The sequence below is a fragment of the Polyergus mexicanus genome, unplaced genomic scaffold (assembly GCF_030449975.1).
Source record: "Polyergus mexicanus isolate NDT 795.1 unplaced genomic scaffold, iyPolMexi1.0 SCAF_7, whole genome shotgun sequence".
In the NCBI taxonomy this organism is placed as follows: Eukaryota; Metazoa; Arthropoda; class Insecta; order Hymenoptera; family Formicidae; genus Polyergus; species Polyergus mexicanus.
The window spans coordinates 8434795-8456504 of record NW_027223327.1 but is presented as its reverse complement, the minus strand read 5'-3'; the positions used below and the strand labels follow the sequence as shown (position 1 = coordinate 8456504).

At 40.0% G+C, this 21710-nt stretch overlaps 1 protein-coding gene across 3 annotated transcripts in view; it reads right to left on the bottom strand.

Annotated features, from left to right (window-relative positions):
- The window catches only part of Kdm3 (Lysine demethylase 3), a 254793-nt gene that overhangs the window by 177759 nt on the left and 55324 nt on the right, over window positions 1-21710 (bottom strand). For all 3 annotated transcript variants that reach the window (XM_070298656.1, XM_070298657.1, XM_070298658.1), the window contains exon 6: window positions 21625-21710. In XM_070298656.1, coding sequence (XP_070154757.1) covers window positions 21625-21710 — 86 coding nt within the window. The remainder of the gene's footprint in view (window positions 1-21624) is intronic.

The window sequence follows — 21710 nt, the reverse complement described above, 5'->3', positions numbered from 1 at the left end:
TAGGCCGTTGCATTCCGGCAAGATACACACGAGCATTATATGTTTGCCTATGTGTCTCGTGTACGCGCTCAAAAGCACCTTGATCGCATATATAAGGGAAGAGCTCTTATGTACAACCTGCGGGCTTTAAGTACGATTCGCGTATACAATATATGCCTGAATGTATAAAGAAAGTCTCCTTTAAATTGAAAGTAGATTCTTTTTTTAATCGGGATATGCCGCGACGCCACTTGTTTTCGCATTGTAATCGAAAATAAAAAGCTTGGTGAAAATTGAATTGACGATTGAATTGTATAATTAAATGTAAATTAAATGATGTGGTTGTTGTTGACGCGACGTCAAATTGATTCCACATGTTGAAAATTTTAATCCAAAGATTTGATTGTCAAAAGATACGTCGATAAAGACATATATTAGAAAATTGCAACAAACAATGATTTTCTTTTTAAAGTTTCTCTAAAAGAGAAAATTACTTATACATAATTTCGCAAAACAGTTCAAGAAAGAAAGAGAAGAAACGTCATTGCAATTTGCGTTGATCGGAGGCCTGCTATTTTTTTTCGTAATGTAAAGACGAACAAAGTATCACCATGCTCTGCGCGAGAATTCGATATAAATATCGATATAGTGCATCTGCGAAGCGGAAAATAGTCCAGCGTACTCGATCATCACGTAAGTCGGTTTTATTTTTACTCATGTCTCGCGCGCGCGCGCAAAATGTTGCAATCGACGACGACGGATGATATCATATAATGCCATTAACGTACCGTCGAGATAATGGCATCTTCGCCACCAATGGATATAGACGGACGCATTACGTGCGCGGACAGCATCTTTTTCCGACATATGCTAATCTAATTAATGATTACACGAGAACGCGCGCGTGTGATGCGTGCGCGTAACACATACAATATGTATACGATGAGTAGCAATGGCGTATCTATGACTGTCCATAATCTCCTCGAGGAGATCCGGCGCTGCCGGACATTTAAAATTTCAATTTTCCATAATTTTATCTCGCGCCATCAATTAAATTTGAAAAGCAAGAAAAGATGTACATGTTATACGATATTAGTTTATTTGATATTAACCATCGAAATGGAAGTTATATATTTCAGGACTCGCATATTTTTACCGGCAGGAGCAAAATTGATACATTCGAATTTAAAATTCAATTTTATAATAAAACACAATCTATATACGTTTCATTTTCTCCCCATCGAATATGTATTTTGAAAGCTTTATGATCTCTTACTAAATAAAATTCGATACAATAGAAAAGGATAATAATGGAATCAGAATCTAGCTCGTTGTTCATTATAAAATAATTTCATTAAAGAGGTCAAATCGAGCAGAGAATATGTTATAATTAATTTAATATGTAAGAATTAAAAATTCAGTTTTTAGATTTCCACAAATTAGAACACTAGACGCTCCCAAATATGTTATTGGTGTAAGAATATATGCTCAAGAACTATCTTCGTAAATAATGAGATCTCTTTTTAACTGTATAACGAGTAACGCGAGGTATGGATAAAATCGGATTATCTCGGCGCTCGGTGCCGATAACGAGCTAGTAAGAGACACAAATTGCATTTCATCTAAGAAAATTGTACGAAAACTCGTATCTTACGCGATGTGAATCGTTTAAAAGATAATAATTAAAATTGATTGATCCAGAGAGACTAAGGCCGGTATTCATAATCAGTTCTTATTTCAAGATCGTCTTAAGGTGCTAATACGGCTCTGTGATTGGTTTAGGACATCTTAAGATTGTGCTTAAGACGGTCTTAATTATAAGAACTGACTATGAATACCGGCCTAAAAGTGAGCATAGCGATAAACCGACATATAATGCATATAATTAGTATTCCCTGTGATAAAGTCTAATCGATAAAATAATTTTTCGTTATAAAAATTGTTGAATCTATTTTCATATGTTTCGCACAACTGACTTTATCAACTCTTTTAATCGCCAGGAAATAATTATAATAATTTTGTCACATCCGCTATAATTTTCTTAAGACGCAAGTATTTTTTTTTCTTTCATCCGATTCACTCTCGTCCGGACCTACCATTCTACTACAATAGTTTATTAATCCTATCAATCCCCCGTTATTCTTATTTGTCATCGTTTATAACGAGGTACACATTGCGTTATCTTTTATAGCCAACATTATAACAAGTTTGTGCAGCGGAATAGGCAGGAAACGACGACGTTACGCCAATGACAAGTATACGCGATACCGCACGGGTGTAACGTACTACACGCATTTGCGTCACACGTATTTGTCTGCTTGTAGGCAAACATACTGGTCGTTGCGATAAAAATTAATGAACCAAAAAGAGTAGCCGGCTCGCTTATTTACCATGGTTTGACATCGTTTTCCTTCGATATGTTATCGCGACCAATTAATTCGAGAATTTCGATCCTTCTTCCTCCGCTTAAGAATCGATTTATCCGTGAAAGTGACTTCTTTAAGTCACGGTACGGCATCGTTTACTTATCGTTTGTGAAAATTACTATACATTGTATATATTTGCAGATACATAATCGCGGTTTAAATAAAATTTTAATACTGCAATGAATAATATCTCTAATTGGGTAAGCGCTTTAATCGATTCTCTCGAAAAATTAATATCATTTGGCATTGATTACAAAATCTTACGTTTGAAAGAAAAATATTTGCTTCAAAGTGTCTATATAACAATGATCCTACTGATTCATATCGTACTCTGTAACGTTAAAAGTCATTTCAGTACTGAAGATATTAAACGTCGAAATACACGCTTGCGTTATTCGCGTGGTGTAGCGAAAGGAATTATAACTTGGGGGAATGCGGGAAATGCATTCTCCCAGTCCTATTATACGATCGCGAGTAAATTCACGTAATTCCTGCCGCCGTCGTGTCACCGTCGCTGCACCCTTGTTAAGCGACAAAAGCCGCCTGCGACAGATACGCCGTGGACGTGCCGCGCGTTTTATCTACGCGCCCGCCCGACTCGCATGCAAGTCAAGTATATCCGGAGGAATATATTGACGGAGAGACAACGGGCCCTGCCTTGACTTTGTCGCCGTAGCCACTTCGTCATGGCTGCACGCGCGATTCGCGTCGACGGTGCCATTTTTCTTCTGCGAGAGAGAAAACGCGAGGAGCTCGTTACTAAAGCGCGTGAATTTATTATCGTCCGTATATAACGGCGTGCCTCGTTAACGCGAAATTTTAATCACACCTCGCTGAATCACGCGGATGTAAAGATTATGAAGGTAAAGAGGGGTTATTAAAATTTCAGGTGATCAATTTTGAAAGACTTGTGGGAGGATGATCGCTCGATAGCTATTGTCATTTAACACTCCACGCAGACAATTCGCCCGTGAGTCTTTTGCGGCTAAATAATAAAATTTTTCATGGAATTTTTAACCAAAGAGAATTGAGTTTTATGTTCTAATTTCCTTAATATTCAAAATTAGATATCTTGTTAATTAAATTTTGAGTTGATAACAGATAGTGAGGAATTAAAATAATTAATTTTTTAAATACCTACATACTTTAAAAGTAAATTATTTCGCAACTACTAATGTGTTATATACAATACAATATTGGGAAAACAATCATTAAAGCTTTAATAAAAATTATATTTCTGAAAGATTGAAAGAGAGAGAGAGAGAGAGAGAGAGAGAGAGAGAGAGAAACCCCTTTTTAATAAATTTGATCTATCGGGTAGGTCGCACCTTGATATGATTTTCACGCTTATGAATAATTTCCGGTGCGATTCGTTGGAAATGCTGTCGCTCGAGGAAAGGTACAAAGAGGCTGCGAGGAGCAAAGCGGCCAATTAAATATGAGCGAGGGTTGCTATTCGCGTTCGCGCTCATACCAACGGTCGAGAGCCATCGAAATTTCACGTTCGAGAGATAATCGCGAGCGGTGACCCGAAATAAACGTGGATTTCTGAATCATTTAGAACTCCATCGTGCCACCTGTAATATTAAATCGGCCGCTAGAGAAAGGCGAAGCATACGCGCGTCGCGCGCGCGAAATGAGATTCACATTCCGAAATACGGCTCCGCGAGAGAGACCATTCATAATTTCTGCGCCGGGTGAGCGAGCAAGCGAACGTTGGCGTGTCTCGTTAAAGGCGACATTAGCATCCGCGTCAAGAGATTGAAGGCTCGCGTTAATCTTTTAAATGTCTGTTGCCGACGATCAAGTGATTTAATAGCGATGGCGACTTCTTTTCGTCTCAAAATACAAAACCGTTCAATGTGACGAGAAAATTCTCGATAATTCGAATCTTTTTAAAAAAATGTAAAAAAGATATTTTGAGAAAGCAATTTCCTTTTCTTTTTACACGACCAAAAATCTTTTAATTTAAAAAAAAAATTAAAATTAATAAAGAGACAGAGAATCAACACGTCTGCCAGCTTTATTCAATACCTCGGAACATCTACCTTTTGTAATTCGCGTGTATATTATATGAAGACCGATTTCGAGCGATAGATCGAAAACCCGATCGTTCGACGACCCCCTTTCGTCGGTCCACGCGAACGGACGGCAGCATCCGACTCCCGCATCTCGCTGCAGTTTCCCTCTCTTCCTCTCGCACACTTTCCATCTCCGCGCGTCGCAAAGTTCCGCCGGGAATAAATCCAGCCCGGATCGTGTATGTGCGCGCATTCATGCATAGTGCATGTGCGTTCCTTCCGTCCGTTCGCCAAGTCGCGCCGGCAGACGCGTCCCTATGTGCAAGCCGATGTATATATGTGTGCGTGCGAGTGTATATAGCGACGCGCACTTTCGCGCGTGCACATAAATCTACATATATGTGACGCGCGGCGCATACCTGCGACGATATACAATATATATATATATATATATATATATATATATATATATATATATATATGTATATATAAAAGAGTGTCTCTGCGCGTCGTGTATATAATCGCGTTTCCACGTACATAAGCGCGTGTTTCTCTGTGTAAGCGCGGCGTGTGTACAACGCCGGCGGAGCGGCAGATATTCGCCGATCGATCGTACCGGGTTATCTGACTGCCAACGAGAATTCATTTTCCCTACCACTTCTCTCTTTCTCCCTTCCGGCGGCCCTACCTATCTACAACGATCCACCACCACCCCGCTGTCCTCACTCTATACCCTTCCCTCGTGTACTCGCTCTATCGTTATCCGTTTTCCCTTTCCCTGCGCTCCGTCCATCGCGACTCCCCTTTTCCCCTCTCTCTGTCCCTCTTCTACCCCGTTTCCTTTCCTTCCTCCCCCCGCGCGTGATAATAGATCTTCGCCCTCGTGTTTCTCCACCCTGCCATCTCCCGTCCCCCCCTTTTTATTGTACATCTTTTGTTTCCTCTTTTTATTTCTCTCTCTCTCTCTCTCTCTCTGCCTTCTCCGCTGTATCGTCCGTGACAATTCTCTCGTGTGCTCGTTAATCACATTACGCGTGTATACATGCCCGCGTACCAAATAAAAGAGACGAGCAACAGGGGAGAAGGGAAGCTGTGAGAGGAAAAAAGATGAAAAACAATAATCGAGAAGCTAGATAGGAGAGGAAGCGGGTGGTGAGGAGCGCACGATCACTAGATATTCCGCCTTTTTCGTGCTTCCACGATCTATTATTATACGTTTTATCGACGGAACAGAACTTCCGCGAGAGGTTAAAGTAAATAGCGGTAACTTCGCGATCAAACTATCCGCGGAATGTCTGTGACGAAACTATTCTCGAAATAATTTCAGCAACGATTGCGCTACCGAGCGCGCATATAACGCATCTCGTCTAATATGGGAATATTTTATCAACTAGGAATCTCTTTTGGAGTTGGAATGTCAGCCGATGTGGCTTGAAAATTGATAATAAAATTTTCGAGAACGGTTCGATCGTCATCGTGACAAGTTTTTATTATCGAGAATCGTTTTCAAAAGACGAATATAAAGTCTTACGTTTCATTTAAGCGATTTTAAAAATGGTACATGCTATATATGAAAACCAGTTGGCGAGAGAATAATTTTTAATTTGACAAGACATTAAATTCAGATGTAATTCAATCATATCGTTTGTTTGAAACTTAAAAAATTTGTGCCGTACCACAACTTCAAGCTATGCCAACAGTTAACGTCAATAAATTCTTTCCGGGATAACTTAAACTTTCTCGATTACGATGATTCTAGCGGAGCCGGCTGAGATGTTTTCACGTAATTACTTTGACCAAGATCCGATTCGCAAATAGCAAAGTGCACTCGGATGATCGATAATTGATCGACCAGTTCAATCGCAATATCCGACGTTTCTTGGGATGCCTGCTATCACTTCGGATCATTGATTGAGTTTTATCATGCCAACATGCTCAATCTACGTTGCAAATAAATAAATAGCCCCACTGTCGTCGTTTGCTAAATTGCATAAAACGATTTACTATTCTCATGCTTGTTTCATAAGATAAGCGAATCTAAATTGAGTGTATTATATATAAATATTGAAATATATATGAGATTAAATAAATCTCCAATACTCGCACTCCAGATAAAAGCGATAGCTTAGTGTTACTATATATAAAATTGATAATAGTACCTCAAAAAATAATTTAGAAATTTATAAAAAATAAATATGCGCGCGTAAGACTTCTCCAAAGAATTGAACTTGTCATTTTTTATAATATATGTTTTAGATATAAAATAAAATATTCGATTGCTTTTAAAATTAGCGAATGACATTTATTGCACCAGTTTCAAACAATATTTCATTATCTTCAGGATCCCCTCTCGCACAAAATGGAACACGGAAATCTCAAGACGCGCATTTCGAGAGAAGCGGACGCGAGATGGATCACGTCATCGAGAAGCACTTACGTCGTCCGAGGTCGAGGACGTGGGACCAGTTCAGGCCGGTCCGTCACTGCAAGCGTTTATCTGCGAGGCGGGAAGACCCGCTGTGACTTGACTTTCACTGACTTGACACAGCACACGATCATTCGCCGGGCTCTCTCTCTCTCTCTCTCTCTCTCTTTCTCTCTGTGCGAGGCGACGATATCATTAACAATCGCGCACGAAACGGGTGCAGCACAAAACTAGGCTGTACGTGTAATATCGTCCTTGCGCCAGGATCTTCTTCACGGGCTGAATCGACGACGATGGGTTGGTTCCTCGACTAAAAAAATCGTATCGATGTACGCGCGCAGCCTCTCCCGTCAACGAGACGCGAACGACTTTGGTGGAAGATTCGTGGCACGACGAGCCGGAACGCGATTCGTTATAACGGAGTAAGTAATCGGGGAGCATCGGGGTGAATCGGTAGATAAATTGATTTATCCCAAGCGAAGGATTAGTAGTGGAAGACTCCCGAGGGGGAAAAGTTAGAGCGCGACCTCGTTCAGCAGAAACGAAACTCGTTAAATCCTGGCAAATTCAGCAAACATGAACTTTGACTAGTTCCCAAACAATAAAAATCCCTTCTCGGAATGCAAACTTATTCACCAACTTTACGAATTGACACAATTCGGTTATCGATGTAAAGCGATTATACACAAATGCTCAATCCCGATCGTAAAATTAATCGATAAATAAAGTAAATCAATCGCGGGTATAGTAAATAATCGTAATATGTTTCTTTAGATTTATTCCGTTTTCGCGATGTTAATTGATGACAGAGTTAATCAAATTGTAAATTAATAATTTCGATGAAAAGGCAGCGAAATGTTCACTTCATTCGATTATAATGTAGCTATAAATATTCTGACGCGAAAGAGAAATGTCAGTTTTTCACTGGCATATAAATTGAGACTACATATATAATGCGTAATATTGATTATATCTGAAAAAATTAGGAAACTCGTACTTTAATATTGAAGTTGAGAGAACGGATCAGTTGCCGACTAGTTTCTAAAGACCGGAAACAATCATTTTTCAAAGGGTAAAAGACGATTGGACTGTGTAACCGCAGCAATCAGCACAGAGCTCTGTTATCCCGTAGCGCAGCCCCTTGCCCATGTCGGCGGGACAAACTCAGCGAAATTCCATTCTTCAACTATGACGATGACGTATATATTATCGATCGGATATCGATACCACGAATCCTCCTTTCCGCTAGAGAAATCTCACGATTCCCCGTCCATAGCCAGTGTCTTCGTTCTCTCACAATCACCTCTTTCTCTCTCCCCCTCTCCCTCTTTCTCTATCACCGCCGCGTTATCCGATATTCCTCGCGATCGCACTCGTAAATCGCACGCTAATCTCAAGGGAAGAGAAACACGGGACAAAAAGCTCGACCGACGTACATCTTCGGCGGCGTCTCGCGCGGGCCGGTCAAGATCACAACAATAGAAGAACCACCTCGGCGAGCGGTGAGAAGAGGGGGATGAGAGAGCGTATCCGCGCGCGCGCGCGCGCGCGCAACGCAGGAGATGCGAGGTGGGACGGGGTAAGAAAGGGGAATCGTCGGGCCAGGCACCTTCACCCTCGAGACGGCGGACGATAGGTCGCGACCAGGCGGTTAGAGACAAAAGCGCGTTGCTGACGATCGGACGCGAACTGCGATACGCCCGGGCCGCAGTGCTGCCGTCTACTGGCGCCGAGCTTCGCGGAATCGTCTGCCTCCCCCCCAAGCGAGCTGCCCGCCGCCCGTCGTCCTCTATCCAGGAGTCCCCTCTTCTTCTCTGCCCCGATATCAGCTACCACCACCCGGCGACCAGCTCGTCGACACTGCACGACGGCCGCCGCCGCCGCCAGACTTTTCCCCTATCTGCACGAGTAGCGGGGGCCGAGCCCTCCGGACCCCCCTCCGTCGTCGGTATCCTAGACTTATAATGCTACCCCTGTCTCCCTCGCCGCGCGCTCGCACGTTTTCGCCGTCCCCGGTCCCCGATGCACGCTCGTCACACATGCACGAGTGGCGAGCAGCAGCCGCCTTCGAGACCAGGAGCGTCACGCGAGTGACGATAATATTGCAAACTCAGCGGCAACGGTGATGCGTACGCGATAAACTGTCGACCACCATCATCCCTTTTCTCCCTCCCGCATCGCTGCTGGTCTAGTTCTTGCTGGCTTTATCTACCGAATGTAGACATCCTACCCTTCCCTTTCTCGCGCACGTGACACATTTTCAATCTAACTCGGCTGTTAGTAAAAATCAATTTATTCAATTCTTCAAATTCTATATCTTTTCGTACATTTTTTATCCATGATACACTTCATCGAAAATAAATACAAAAAAAAAAAGATAGCTTTTACGAGAATAACGTACACGTTTCTTTTTGAATGACGTTTCTCGGGATGTAATCGGATGAGAAGCCTCATGTCGTATCTTCTCCGCATCAATCGCGAATCGAAGGGGCTACTCTTTCACGCGATAAAAAGTTACGTTCAAGCGCAATCACGGAATCGAAATTAATTGGATTACAACGCGATCGTGTCGCGGAATTCGTTGCACATCACTCCGAACGATCACTAATCGCCGCTTCGAGAGGCTATCATCACGCGCTTACATGATAGAGCACTTATTTTATCGCTTATGTGCGCCAAATAATCATCTTTGTGTGCATCTGTGTGTATGTGTATATGTATATATATATATATATATATATATATATAGAGAGAGAGAGAGAGAGGGAGGAAGATATGCATATATATATGGAGGGGGCGAGAGGGAGAACTCGTTAAAGTTATACTGAAATTTCTGACGAGGATACCTTTCGTACAACACGTTTGCAAGCTATATATACTTGAGCATCGAGCGTTATCTGAAACTAGCAGATAGATATACTGCACATCGCTTTAAATCGGCCTTGCATAGTGAATTTATGCCAAATTATGCTATCCGATAATGGTTTTAAGTTACAGCTCTAGACTCATGCGTTACTTAATAATTGTGCAGTAAATCACGATGCGACAAAACACGAGACATTTTTTATTCGCTTGGTACAAATACGATTATAGTATCACGTTTTAACGCATTAATGCCATGTGGTTATCGTGGTTGAAAGTTACGCTTAATCCCTAACACAAACCAACATTTAAAAAACATAAAAGTCCAATTGTTACGAGATTATTATATTCCGCATAGACATAGTTCGTTATTAATATTCAAGTGTAGAGCATGAGAAAATAGAATGTAAATTTATATTTACGAAATATCCCAAAATTCTATTATTCAGCATTAATAATTTTGCTAATTGCGTTTCGACGGAAGCTTTGAAAATATAAAATTTATTCGAATTTAAGCGAACACAAAAAGCCTTTGTTAATTCAATTTCATTCCCGTAATTTAATTCACGAAAAATCTTCACCTGCAATCTCCTTCTCTCCGAAGCTATTCTCTACTTCATTTTAAAATTATTGATATATTTCAATTTTGTAAATAAAGAATAAAATGCATATTAGAGAAAAAAATCTATCGAGATTGAAATTTTGATGTCATTCTGTGTAGAAAACAGATTTTAATTTCAATGCGTTTGTTGAAATTTTTCGATAAATTTTTCACTCACCCTCCTTCCTCTCTTTCTAACATTGAATAAAAAAATCAACTATAATGATAATAAAATAAGATGAACCACAAGGTGACGACAAAGCTTCTTCTCGCTAAATAGAAACACGCAAGTGTTATTTTTTTGCATCTTTCTGATTGTAGGTCAGGATCAGTTTCCGCGAAAATAGAACGCATCGTCCTTCGTGTTATATCGAGGCAATAAGAACTCAGCTCCTTCGGCTCGGCAAAGCGGAGCGAATATCGATCTCAACCAGGATGGCATTCGGCCATTCGAGTTTGCCGAGTGAAAAACTTTGCAATTTTACGGCGCGTTTCTTAATGCGATGCGCGTCGCAGTATTCCTCTATACGATGATACGTTCGACCGGTTTATTCGATCGTGATACGCGATCGATGAATTTCAGAACCGCCAGCAAGAGTCCGCGTCGGCGTTATTCGTGCATTCGAAGAGTGACCGCCGAATTATCGGCTTCCGATCACGGTCCTTTTACATCCCACATGTAACACGATTCCATGAAAAGTTTTAACGTTCGAGTAATATACGATGCCGTATAAATCTCGTTTTGCGTTCCCCGAGGCTACAATTTGTTTAAACATCGCGAGATCTGCGATTCGAGCAATTTGGTCGAAATTCGGAATGTATCTTTTTTTCTGTGCTTGGATGGATAATAAAATTTTAATGCCATAAAAAATTTTGCGCCCAACACGCGATACGTATGTGTGGAAGTTTATTAAATATTTTTTTTCATTATCGGTTAACTCTTAATTTATTTGCGAAAAATTTTGAAAAAAAAAAAACAGCGTCCAATTTAATCAAAAAAATAATCAATTATTATATTTAATAAAAAAATCTAATCAACAAAAATTACGTACCATATTCTATCTAGATGTTATTTAAGAATAATCCAGGAGACTTTTAAAGTTTAAAAGTCAGGCGTCGATCGAGCGGATGATCCGAATTGATTTTTGTGACATCGAATGATGAAGAATTAAAACGTTGTACCTTTACTTTAGCGCGGGTCTGAAGCAGATCTGAGCATCGCCAGGATAAAGGGGCACTTTTCTGCCTGCGGCAGGCAATCTGCACGACGTACATTTACTAATTTCTGCACCGCGTGTACGTGAGCAGAAGCCAGGATTCTAGGCGGAAGCCTATTGCGAATCGACGAACCATGAACGAAATGGCTACCTTTACGCTTAGTCGAGTATGGCTACGCGGAATTTATCGGTAATCAATATTGGAAGAAAACGGGGGAAAAAGAACAGAAGGCAAAGGGAGAGAGAACGCGACACGAAGAAAGATAGAAATAAAATATGTGTGCGAATGAGTATGAATTTGCGTCTCATTGTTTGCGTAATTTTCTTATTCGTCGAAATATTACTAATATCTCGATAAGTTTTCCATCTCGAACGATAACTCTATCGATATTGTAAATTCCACTGCTAAATATACTTCGGTGCATTGATATTCTTCAGTATGCGCAAAATGAAAATGATTTAAACAAATAAAAAGTAAAATATTAATTTTTGAGAGAAAATTGATGTAGCGTACTATACTTCCACGGTTATTATATTAATAATAGATATTAATTAAAAACAACCAGTACTATAATATTCCTATAATATAGTTCACAAATAAAATATAAATATTATCGCTTGATAAGGAAACGATGAAACATAATCATTACATATATGTATACGCAAAGTTGAATTGTATTTTCAAGTAGATATGGTACATGTAATATATCTACTTGAAAATAATTTTTTATCTAAAATCTCTCCCTCCCCACTCAAATTATTAATTAATAGATATTTCAGACGTATCATTTAGATATATTCAAGCTAATCGCAGTACTCTAAAATATATAAATAGAAATAACTTCATTTATTCATTATTATATTATTTCTGTAATATATATAATAAATTTTGCAGAAATTGTGTTCCTTCGTAATACCCGATTAAGGATTATTTTGCTAATTATGTAGCAAAATTCTTCCTATTCAATCTTCGATAATAAAATTATAATCTATCTTTATATCTTTCTCTGTCTCTCATTCGTTTTACGAAAAAAATCCTCTTTCGAGTCTCCGACATACGTGGTTCTCGCTTTGTGTTATCATAAAAGTACTCCGACCGCTCTTCTATTCTTACAGAAATCGACGTAACTGTCATACTTCTAAGCGTCAACTCGCACACAACGTGACCTCTCTTCAAACGCCACGATTCCCAACTTTCAACGTCGACCAAAGGCGGGAAGCCAGCACAAAGTCGCAACAACAGAGAAAGAGAGAGAGAGAGAGAGAGAGAGAGAGAGAGAGAGAGAGAGAGAGAAAGAGAGCCAGGCAGCCGCGCGCGGCGTGGCTTTATTTATGCGGCTTACGAAGTATCGATCCTCCACAGCGAGAACGCGGCGCGCAGCCCGTTCGTGGCAATAGTTGGGCCAGCCGGGAACTTTGTTGTTCGACGACTGAAAGTTTCGCGGGGAAACTCCCGGCACAAACAGGTGGAACGGGCGACGGAGGCCTTCTGGCGCCAGCCGCCTCGTAATACTCTAGGTGTGCGACTCTGTATGAATATACATGCGAGAGTATGTGTGCACGCGCGCACGTCAGCTTTCCCAGGAGCCTCCCCCAGAATGAGGATAGATGCGCGCGCGTACCTGCACGCATACACGTATACAGAGATACAAAGTGAGAGCAAACGATAGACGTTGATGCGGAATATATACGTGTTTGTGTAACGCTCCTGTTCGCGCATCAACAATATCGCGGATAGGACGACACAAACAGCCCCTCCCCTCCACTCCCCTCCCCCATAGGATTCAAGGAGACGCCACCAGGGTCAATCCGGTCCACGTGCAGAAGTCGAGAAGTAAACGATATCATCGCAACCCGCGAGAGAATTCGATTAACGAAAATTTTGAGACTAAAGTCGAAAATTCATAGTGCGAAAATATAAACTGTTTAGCGTATTTCATACTAATTGTAGCTTTTGACAAATCTTTTAATTTCGAAAATTAAATTTACGAAGAGTCCTACATTTATATTAGACGTTCCGTCACATACCTATAAATACCAGAAGTTACATCGACAAAAATGACAATTATGTTTTCATATCGAAGCGCATCGATTTTAACGCAAATATTTCCATCATCGAGTTCTCCGTGCAATTAAACTTTCAAGAAACTTTTTACCAAAGTTGGATTATCTTACATCGACGGACGCTTAAACGAAAGTTGCGCGGTAACGGGGCGTGTTTGTAGGACACGACGCAAAACCCAGTTTTCGCGCGACGATTATACGCGACGATAATTAACGCTCGTATGAGCGATAGTTCGCTCGTGTCCGCCTCCGATCGTCGATAATGCCCGTATCAGCGAAACCAGACGCATCCCGATCGATGCTATCTGACGAATTCATCTACTCGCCGCGCTGGGAGCTTTAACGCTCTTTATGCCAGACGGGGTTAACGTTCGATGCTTTAACGATTTAACCGTAAACTTGGCGATGTATTCTATGACGCGTACCTGGCTTTTATAAAATACCGTTATTATCTTTACAAAGAAATATTATACTGTTTTTATTATTATTATTTTTACTTTAACGTAGAAAGTATGCGATAAATAATTTCAATTTTATTTTTCGTAAATATCGAATTTTTATAAAGAGAATATCGTATTTTTTAGTCTTTTGTTGCTATTATTTTATATATTTTTGTATTGTATAATATTTAAATTAATATCAAAAAAAATATATATATATTTTATTCACTTTGATAATAAGCGATACGCGACGTAAAAGCGCTATACACGCGCCAATTAAACTTACTTTATAATGCCGAATATACACAATTCGTCGTCTATATGTAAATAGAATGGAAGAGAAAAGACGGAACAGGTTGTCCGGAATTCACTTTACGCGGCAAACTGGGATAAGAACGAGCCCGACGAGCAAGCAAGGCATTCTGAAGGACCGCCAGAAACTTCTTCGCTCTACTCGACGGGTAGATATCTACGATAGAGACGAGAAAGAGAACGATAATCCGTGATACAAAATCGTCGGATATGTTTACACTTGGCGGGATTTTCCCGTAGGTTCTCAACGCAAAATTAACCAATTGGCAGGGTGATGTTTCGTGTTAGCCCGGCCGGATGAGTAGGTAGGTAGATAGGGGTGTGTGTTTCGCGCCAACCATCCGGCATTGCTCACCCTCAACGCCCTTCCGCCGTCCGTAGCCCTTCGCGCCGCTACCACCCCGGCGGCGCCGGTGGATGGTCCCCACCCGCGTGACCTGCCCGAGAATCAATACAGCTACCGACCGCCGCCCCAACCCCATCCAAGCCAGCCAGCCAGCCAGCCACCCCTGCCCCACCTACCTTCCACGCTACGCATCCTCTTACACCATTCTCGGATGCCGATTCCCATTCTGAGTTCGCAGCACCGAGCCACGCCGTCGTCCCCCTTCTCCATCCCCTCAACCCATCCCCCCGATATCCTCGGTTGTGTCTCTCTTTCCGTGACTCTCACCCTCGCAATCCCACCGTCGCGCTCTGTCTCCTCGTGCCATTACCCTTCCTGTTTCTCCTCATCATCCTTCTCTCCGCCCGCTTGCATCATTCGTTCGTTATCCCTCTCTTTCTCTCTCTCCCCCTCTGTCCCTCTTCCCCTCTCAACATGCCGCAAGGTTTAACCGTTTCTCTTGAGCTGGCAGACTCGGCCAACCACCCCTATTGGCCGAACGATCCTCTAGAGCGGCCGGGGCCGGGAAAGCATAAAAAGAAGATGAGGGCAGGAACGAGAGCAACGAAAGAGATAGAAAGAGAGATCGAGAGAAAAAGAGAGAGGGAAAAAAGTGCGGAATAAAAGGAAGCAAGAGAAAGCTTACGAGTCGATCGTATCAGGTGAACTTGAGCGAGTCCGAGGGAAACCGGCGATCGGCCAATTGCTCCGAACCAGGGCAGGGGAGGGGAGGGGGGTGCTTGCCCGATATTTACTGGTTCGAGTAAATCGAATCTCTCTGAGAAATAGTATTGAGAGACAGTGATGTAGTTGCGCGCGATTCTCCTTGTCGAATTTTAACAAAAATTGAAAATTGAAATAATTCGCGATTGCGATCTTTATGTTATGTTATATTATTTATTTATTTCTATTTCTTTATGAAAGGATAGTTCCCCGGGATAGAAAGCAATATGAGGAGAATCGATCACCAATCGCGATCATAATAATTAATACGGTTCGGTAATCAGAAAAATAGCAAACATTTGAAATTCTACCATATTTTTATTAATCGAAAACAGTGTCGCGGTAATTACTTTGATAAACAAATTTTATTACAATTTTATTTATCCTAAAAAAAACGACACAATTATGTCCACGCAAAACATTGTTTTGGCGTTCATATGTTTGCTTGTTATCTTATTTATTATATGCAAAAAATAATCGATAATTATATATAAAAAAAAAGGGGGAAAAGGAATTCAATTGGGACGTTCCTGAAAATAGTTGTCGCGAAGGTTGGATTTGCCCGAGATATCTGCAGAACGCGAAACTTTCGCTCGCTCGCTCGCTCCCTGGGACTTGTTTCGAGAATTTAACCGCGTTTGCGAGAGAGTCCAAGAGTATGCGACGACGAATACTACCGTTTATACGAAAGTTGCGATTGCCGCGAGAATGCCGTTGCGCACTTTGCGGCGCGAGGACGACTCGTAATTGAAGTCTCGATCCGGGTATTCATCCAACGCGAGAAGATGTTTGCGAGTTTAATGAGAAATAAGGGAAACGACGGTCGAAGAGAAATTATGAGAAGATCCTCCTCTTCTTCCTCCTCCTTCTCTTCCCCCCCCCCTCTCTCTCTCTCTCTCTCCTTGCTGTATACACGATTTTATCTCGCTGTGAAAGTAATCGAGGTCACGACTCGAGTACGAAGTATGAGTATAGTGCTAATAAAGGAAAGAATAAAAATATCCCGGTAGGATAACGAGTAGTCATTCGCAAAAAAAAAGGGAAATTTTATAATTTAAAACAAACATACATTTCTCAATCTTATTTTTCTTCAACTATTATACGCACAAAAGTCGTTTCTTACAAAATTTTAAATAAAGATTTAATTTTAATTATTAAGATTTGATTTTAGTTTTAAGCAATTATATATATATATATATACAACAAATGTGTGTGTATATATATATATATATTAGAGATTAAGATTATTTTTAATGAAGAAATTTGTTCAAATTTATATAGGAAAATGTAAAATAAAATTTGAAGGTATCGGAGGGAGCTTCTCCTATAAATACAAAACATAAGGTGTTTAATCATTATCTTCTATCTGATCTATCATATCGTTGTTAAATCGATTACACTTTCCATTTGGCGAAGTTTAAAAGAATTGTAAACCAATTTCGAGAATCACCAGGGGCAAAAAAAAAAAAGCAAAGTCGCAATGATTGATATTTCAAAGGCGAGTGTTTCTTCGTCGATGCGGTCTCGTCTCGTAAGCTATCCTAACGATCGTCTTCGAGGAACAGGCTTCTCCCGCAAAGCGAGTTCCATTACGTGGCAGTAGTCGCCAAGGTCTGATCCCTTTCCGCGAGTTTTCAAACTCGTATAAGCCAGCCTCGAACTTTCCGACGTCGCGTCGCCGGCGAACCAAAGTACTCGACATGACTCATGAATTCTACCACGAGCGAGGAAGTTTACGCGTAGCTTACCATGTTCCTGTGTGCATCGCGAAAATAGACAAACGCAATGGAAAGTTCATAAGCGGACGTTTCCTCGATTTTAATTCATGAACTGTTACAAGCACTATTCTCACATCAAAGTAATTATTCTCCTCTCATTCAACAATTATCTAAAAAGATATGTGATCTAAATACACATACTAAATAAAGAACTATGAATTTTATTAAAGTTTATATATATAGAAATTTTATGTTTATATACTCATAAAGTTTTAATTGTTTAAAAAAATTGTCTAAGGAGAACCGTATATAATTATAAATTCCAGTGCTGAAGATAATTACTTGGGATGTGTTCGATGATTTATTATATGTATAAACTCGATATCATCAATCTGAGATAATAGAACCCAATGCCAAATAAACATGTTATTAAAATCTCATTTTGCAAACCGATTAATCTTGCATAAACCTCGATTATGCGAATTTCATGTTCGCGCGAGAAAGGGAAGGAGTATTTCTTAATGTTCGGATAATGCGCAATCTTTAACGTTTCACTAATGACTGCGAAGCTATAAAAATAAGATTTAACGTAGCAAATTGTACGAGACGTAAGAGATCTAATCGCGAAAATTGCGACGATAACTTTTCCGCACCAGCGAGCGAAATAATCCATGAAAACTCATGGATACTTGGCAGACTTGGTGCCAGACGATGGCTGGTGGAAAATTAGAAACGGCAATCAGAAGTTGCCATCGAATTATTCGGGCTTGATGGCCGCTTTAAAAGAACTATCCGCCCGCTTTGACAATTCCGAACTTTCTATCGTTAATGCGCGATTCTCTTTCAGCACCCGATTCTCGCGAGTTTGCGAGAAGCTCCCTTTCCGACGAGTTATTTCTACTTCCTAGATTTCTTCGTACTTTGGGGAAACTTGGAAGAAACTTTGCGCGAAATTCGTTCTCTTCGATCTTACAATGCCTTTTAATGCGAAAGGAGCTTTTCGTAGTCTCCCCCCCTCTCTCTTCCGCTTCTCTCGTCACGCTCGTCTTTCAAACGGGCGTTCATAAATCATTTTCTTTCGTCGCGAAATCCATCTCCGCCCTATGATTATCCATGCAACCGAAGCAAGGTGGAAACCAGCCAAGGGATTACTTTCTTTCGTGACCTTTGCCATGTGGTGGAATGTACCGTAAGCCGCCGATGAATTACGCTCCGATAAATCTCGAGACGAAACTAAATCGAATCCGCTTAAGCGAACAATACAAGATGCTCGAACATTACTGAACGTTCTTTTTATTGTATGGTAAATTCAATTTCTCTCTTTACTATTTTACCGCCTTACTGATTTTTCTTTAATGAGAACCGAATGGATTTGCCGCAATTATTTTTACACGTAAATTTTACGTTGAATTTTCGTAAAACAAAGTCTTACCACTATAATTTAATGGACGTACATATGTATGTATTTAAGTAAGAGTATCATTCCCCGCGCTGGAAATGTAAATAAATCGATATAAATGTGACATTCAAGTGATGTCGGTTATTTTCGCACGAGATTATAACGAAGTATTTTAAAGTATACGATATTACGACATCTCACTATAGAATCGGAAAAAGACGGCGCCACGGTATTGTTTAATTATATTTCCGAGGCAGTTAATAACCATTTCATGTCAACGCGAAACGCAATTGCAGGCAGAATATGCAATTACCATTGCCGTTATTCTCGTCACACTCGTGTCGTTGTAGATAGCGCAGGTAGCAGATCCAGCCCCATCGAGGCGATAAATCGCGAGATTTATGTCGACAAATTTGACAACTTAAGCCGCGGAATAGAACTGGTTGATCCCGAGAACAATGCCGAATAGGCGTCTGATTTGCGTTTGTGAAAAGGGCAAAATACTCGTTCCGTCTGTATTAATTAACTCTCCGTAGTGAGAGCGAGAGAGGAAGAGAGGAGAGATCCCCGTTATTTCCAGAGAATAATAGATTACGGTATTATAGCACACTATCGTCGCATATTTAGAAAAATCGTTGAATCGATAAAAATTTTAAGCATTTTGCAACAAAATAGATATTATTTTCAAAAATAGATTTCATAAATATCCACAAAGTATTTTTTATCATTACGCACATATTGTATATTTCACGATATAAAACAGTGTACATTCTACTAGATCTCTACTATAAAAGATCACATTATAAATAATTTTTCAATGCATATTTAACTTTTTTTCTGTCAATAAAAATTTTAAAAATTGCACACGCGATAATTCGAAACAAAATATATGACAAAGACAGAAGATTTAAATATTTCTATATCCACTCGATATATCTCAAAAGTTCGAAATTCATCAAAGTAAATGAATTATAATTCGATTCTGATATATATATATATATGTTTGTGGGGAAGAAACTTTGCGAAAAGTAAAGCGTGACTCACGACGAAATGTATTTGCGAAAAAAAATCGGTGAACGGGTATTCTGATACGAGCGTCGCAATCTGACATCCGTTCGTCTACTTCGACAATCACGTTATCTAGAATCCGGAAGCGCATGTGCATCTTTCGCGAAGAGAAATTCAGCACGCAAGCACGATGCAACTATGCCCTCGATTGCCTCCTTGGAAAATCGAGCGAAGAGAATATAAGGGGTAAAGAGAGTGAGAGAATGGAGGGAGGAAAGAAAGAGAGAGAATTAGGAAGGCGGAGTATTCGCGAACACGACGGAAGTCGGCCGCTAAGGTAGCAACGGACTCTATTCCGGGTTTCCCGATTCCTGAAAGCCCGAGAGTGCTGCAAGCTCGACTCTATTGATTTCCCGCGTTAAAGGGAAACGCTCGATACGCATAGGCATCGAAAATATAGGCAGGAAGCTTGACAAATGTTTCCTCGGTAACTTTTAATTTGATATGACTCACACTCGCTTATATTTTATACAAGCTGTTATAGAAACAGCTAGGCTATTTATATATGTATACATTTAATATCAAAATTAATTAATTATTAATTATTGCGCGATGCTTGTGTAATGTCCCCAATGCCTTTAAATAATTTATTTTCAAAAAGCGGAAAAGAGTTTCAAAGAGATATACGAAAACATCCTCCTTTAAGCATAGGTTTTATAATAACAAATACTGAGAGATAAGTCAATATTCCTCAAAGTATCAGAGTACTTGTAAATTATTTGGTTTTTTTCCAGCAGAGTAATTCTGGAATGTTAAAAACTTCTGTTACGTTTATAATAGAGGTATCAAATCTATTGTTATCTTGATGAATAGTTTCTAACAATGATACCTATAATTGATTATCGATGTTCCATTTTTCGTACACCAGCTTATCTATAAGCTCACGTGACACGATGACAACTACGAGATGATGACTACGAGATCGTTAATAATATATATTATTCTCCCTTTCTCTCGACAAGTATCTCAATAAATTATTAAACATGGAAAATTAAACAGAAATGTTTCGATAAATGCATATCTAAGCTACGGCAAATCTTATTATTTCTCCGTTCACAAATGTCAAGTATACAACAAATCCGGTAACTAACGAGAATAAAACGTAATCGATGATGCTTGTTTCGAGTGTTCGCACGTCGGCAACAACATACGTCGTGAACGTATGCGACATGTTGCGAGAGTGCAACATCGAGATGCGATTACCGGCAGCGGTTTCCTTTTAAAACGGCACATCGGCCCGATTCCAATTACGGTTTACCACGTGACAACCGCACGCTATCGTCACGTGCGGAGAAGATGTTTGCCTCGACGCGACGCAAGAGATTATCGTGCGCCTCAATTCATGACTCGGTCGCGCGAATCATTTCGTCGTTATCGCCAATATCGACTGTTTAGCAAAACATCGTCTACTAGTTAGCGTTGCAAAAATTTCGATTGACACCAATTCAACACCGCGTGTTGTATATACTAAATATTAAATACCGTAAAACACATACATAAATATTCTTAGAATGTTAAATTTGATATCGATCTACAAAGAATATGCGTTCTACAGAAAACTAAGAAAATTTTTGAAAATCTTTAAAATTTAGATAAATAATTTGTATTATTTTATTCTTTGCAATACTAAGCGCGAAACAATTGTTTTACTATTTAGACGTTGGCGAAAAGATCAAAGCAATATATAAAAGAGAATTCGCTTCCCAAAATAAGTTTCCGAATTTATAAAATTGTTACGTAATCTTCAATTAAATAAAAATACAATATATGTTTATCAAATTTAATAATTTTTATATAACGTAGAAAATAGATTGTCCTAATTCCTAATATATTAAAGGAATTTTATTATAGGAACGATTTAGATACATGCACATGACATAGCATGAGAAATATGCGCGTCGATATATCTCCTGTTTATAATACTGATTGATCGTACATTATATGCAGAACGTTTAATAATAGAACGAAATTGGATTTCACTCACCACCACAAGCGCGTGCGTCAGAGTCGATGACCTCGACCTCCTCGGTGTCATGCCGACAACCTCGCCCCTCATGATGCTCTCGACGA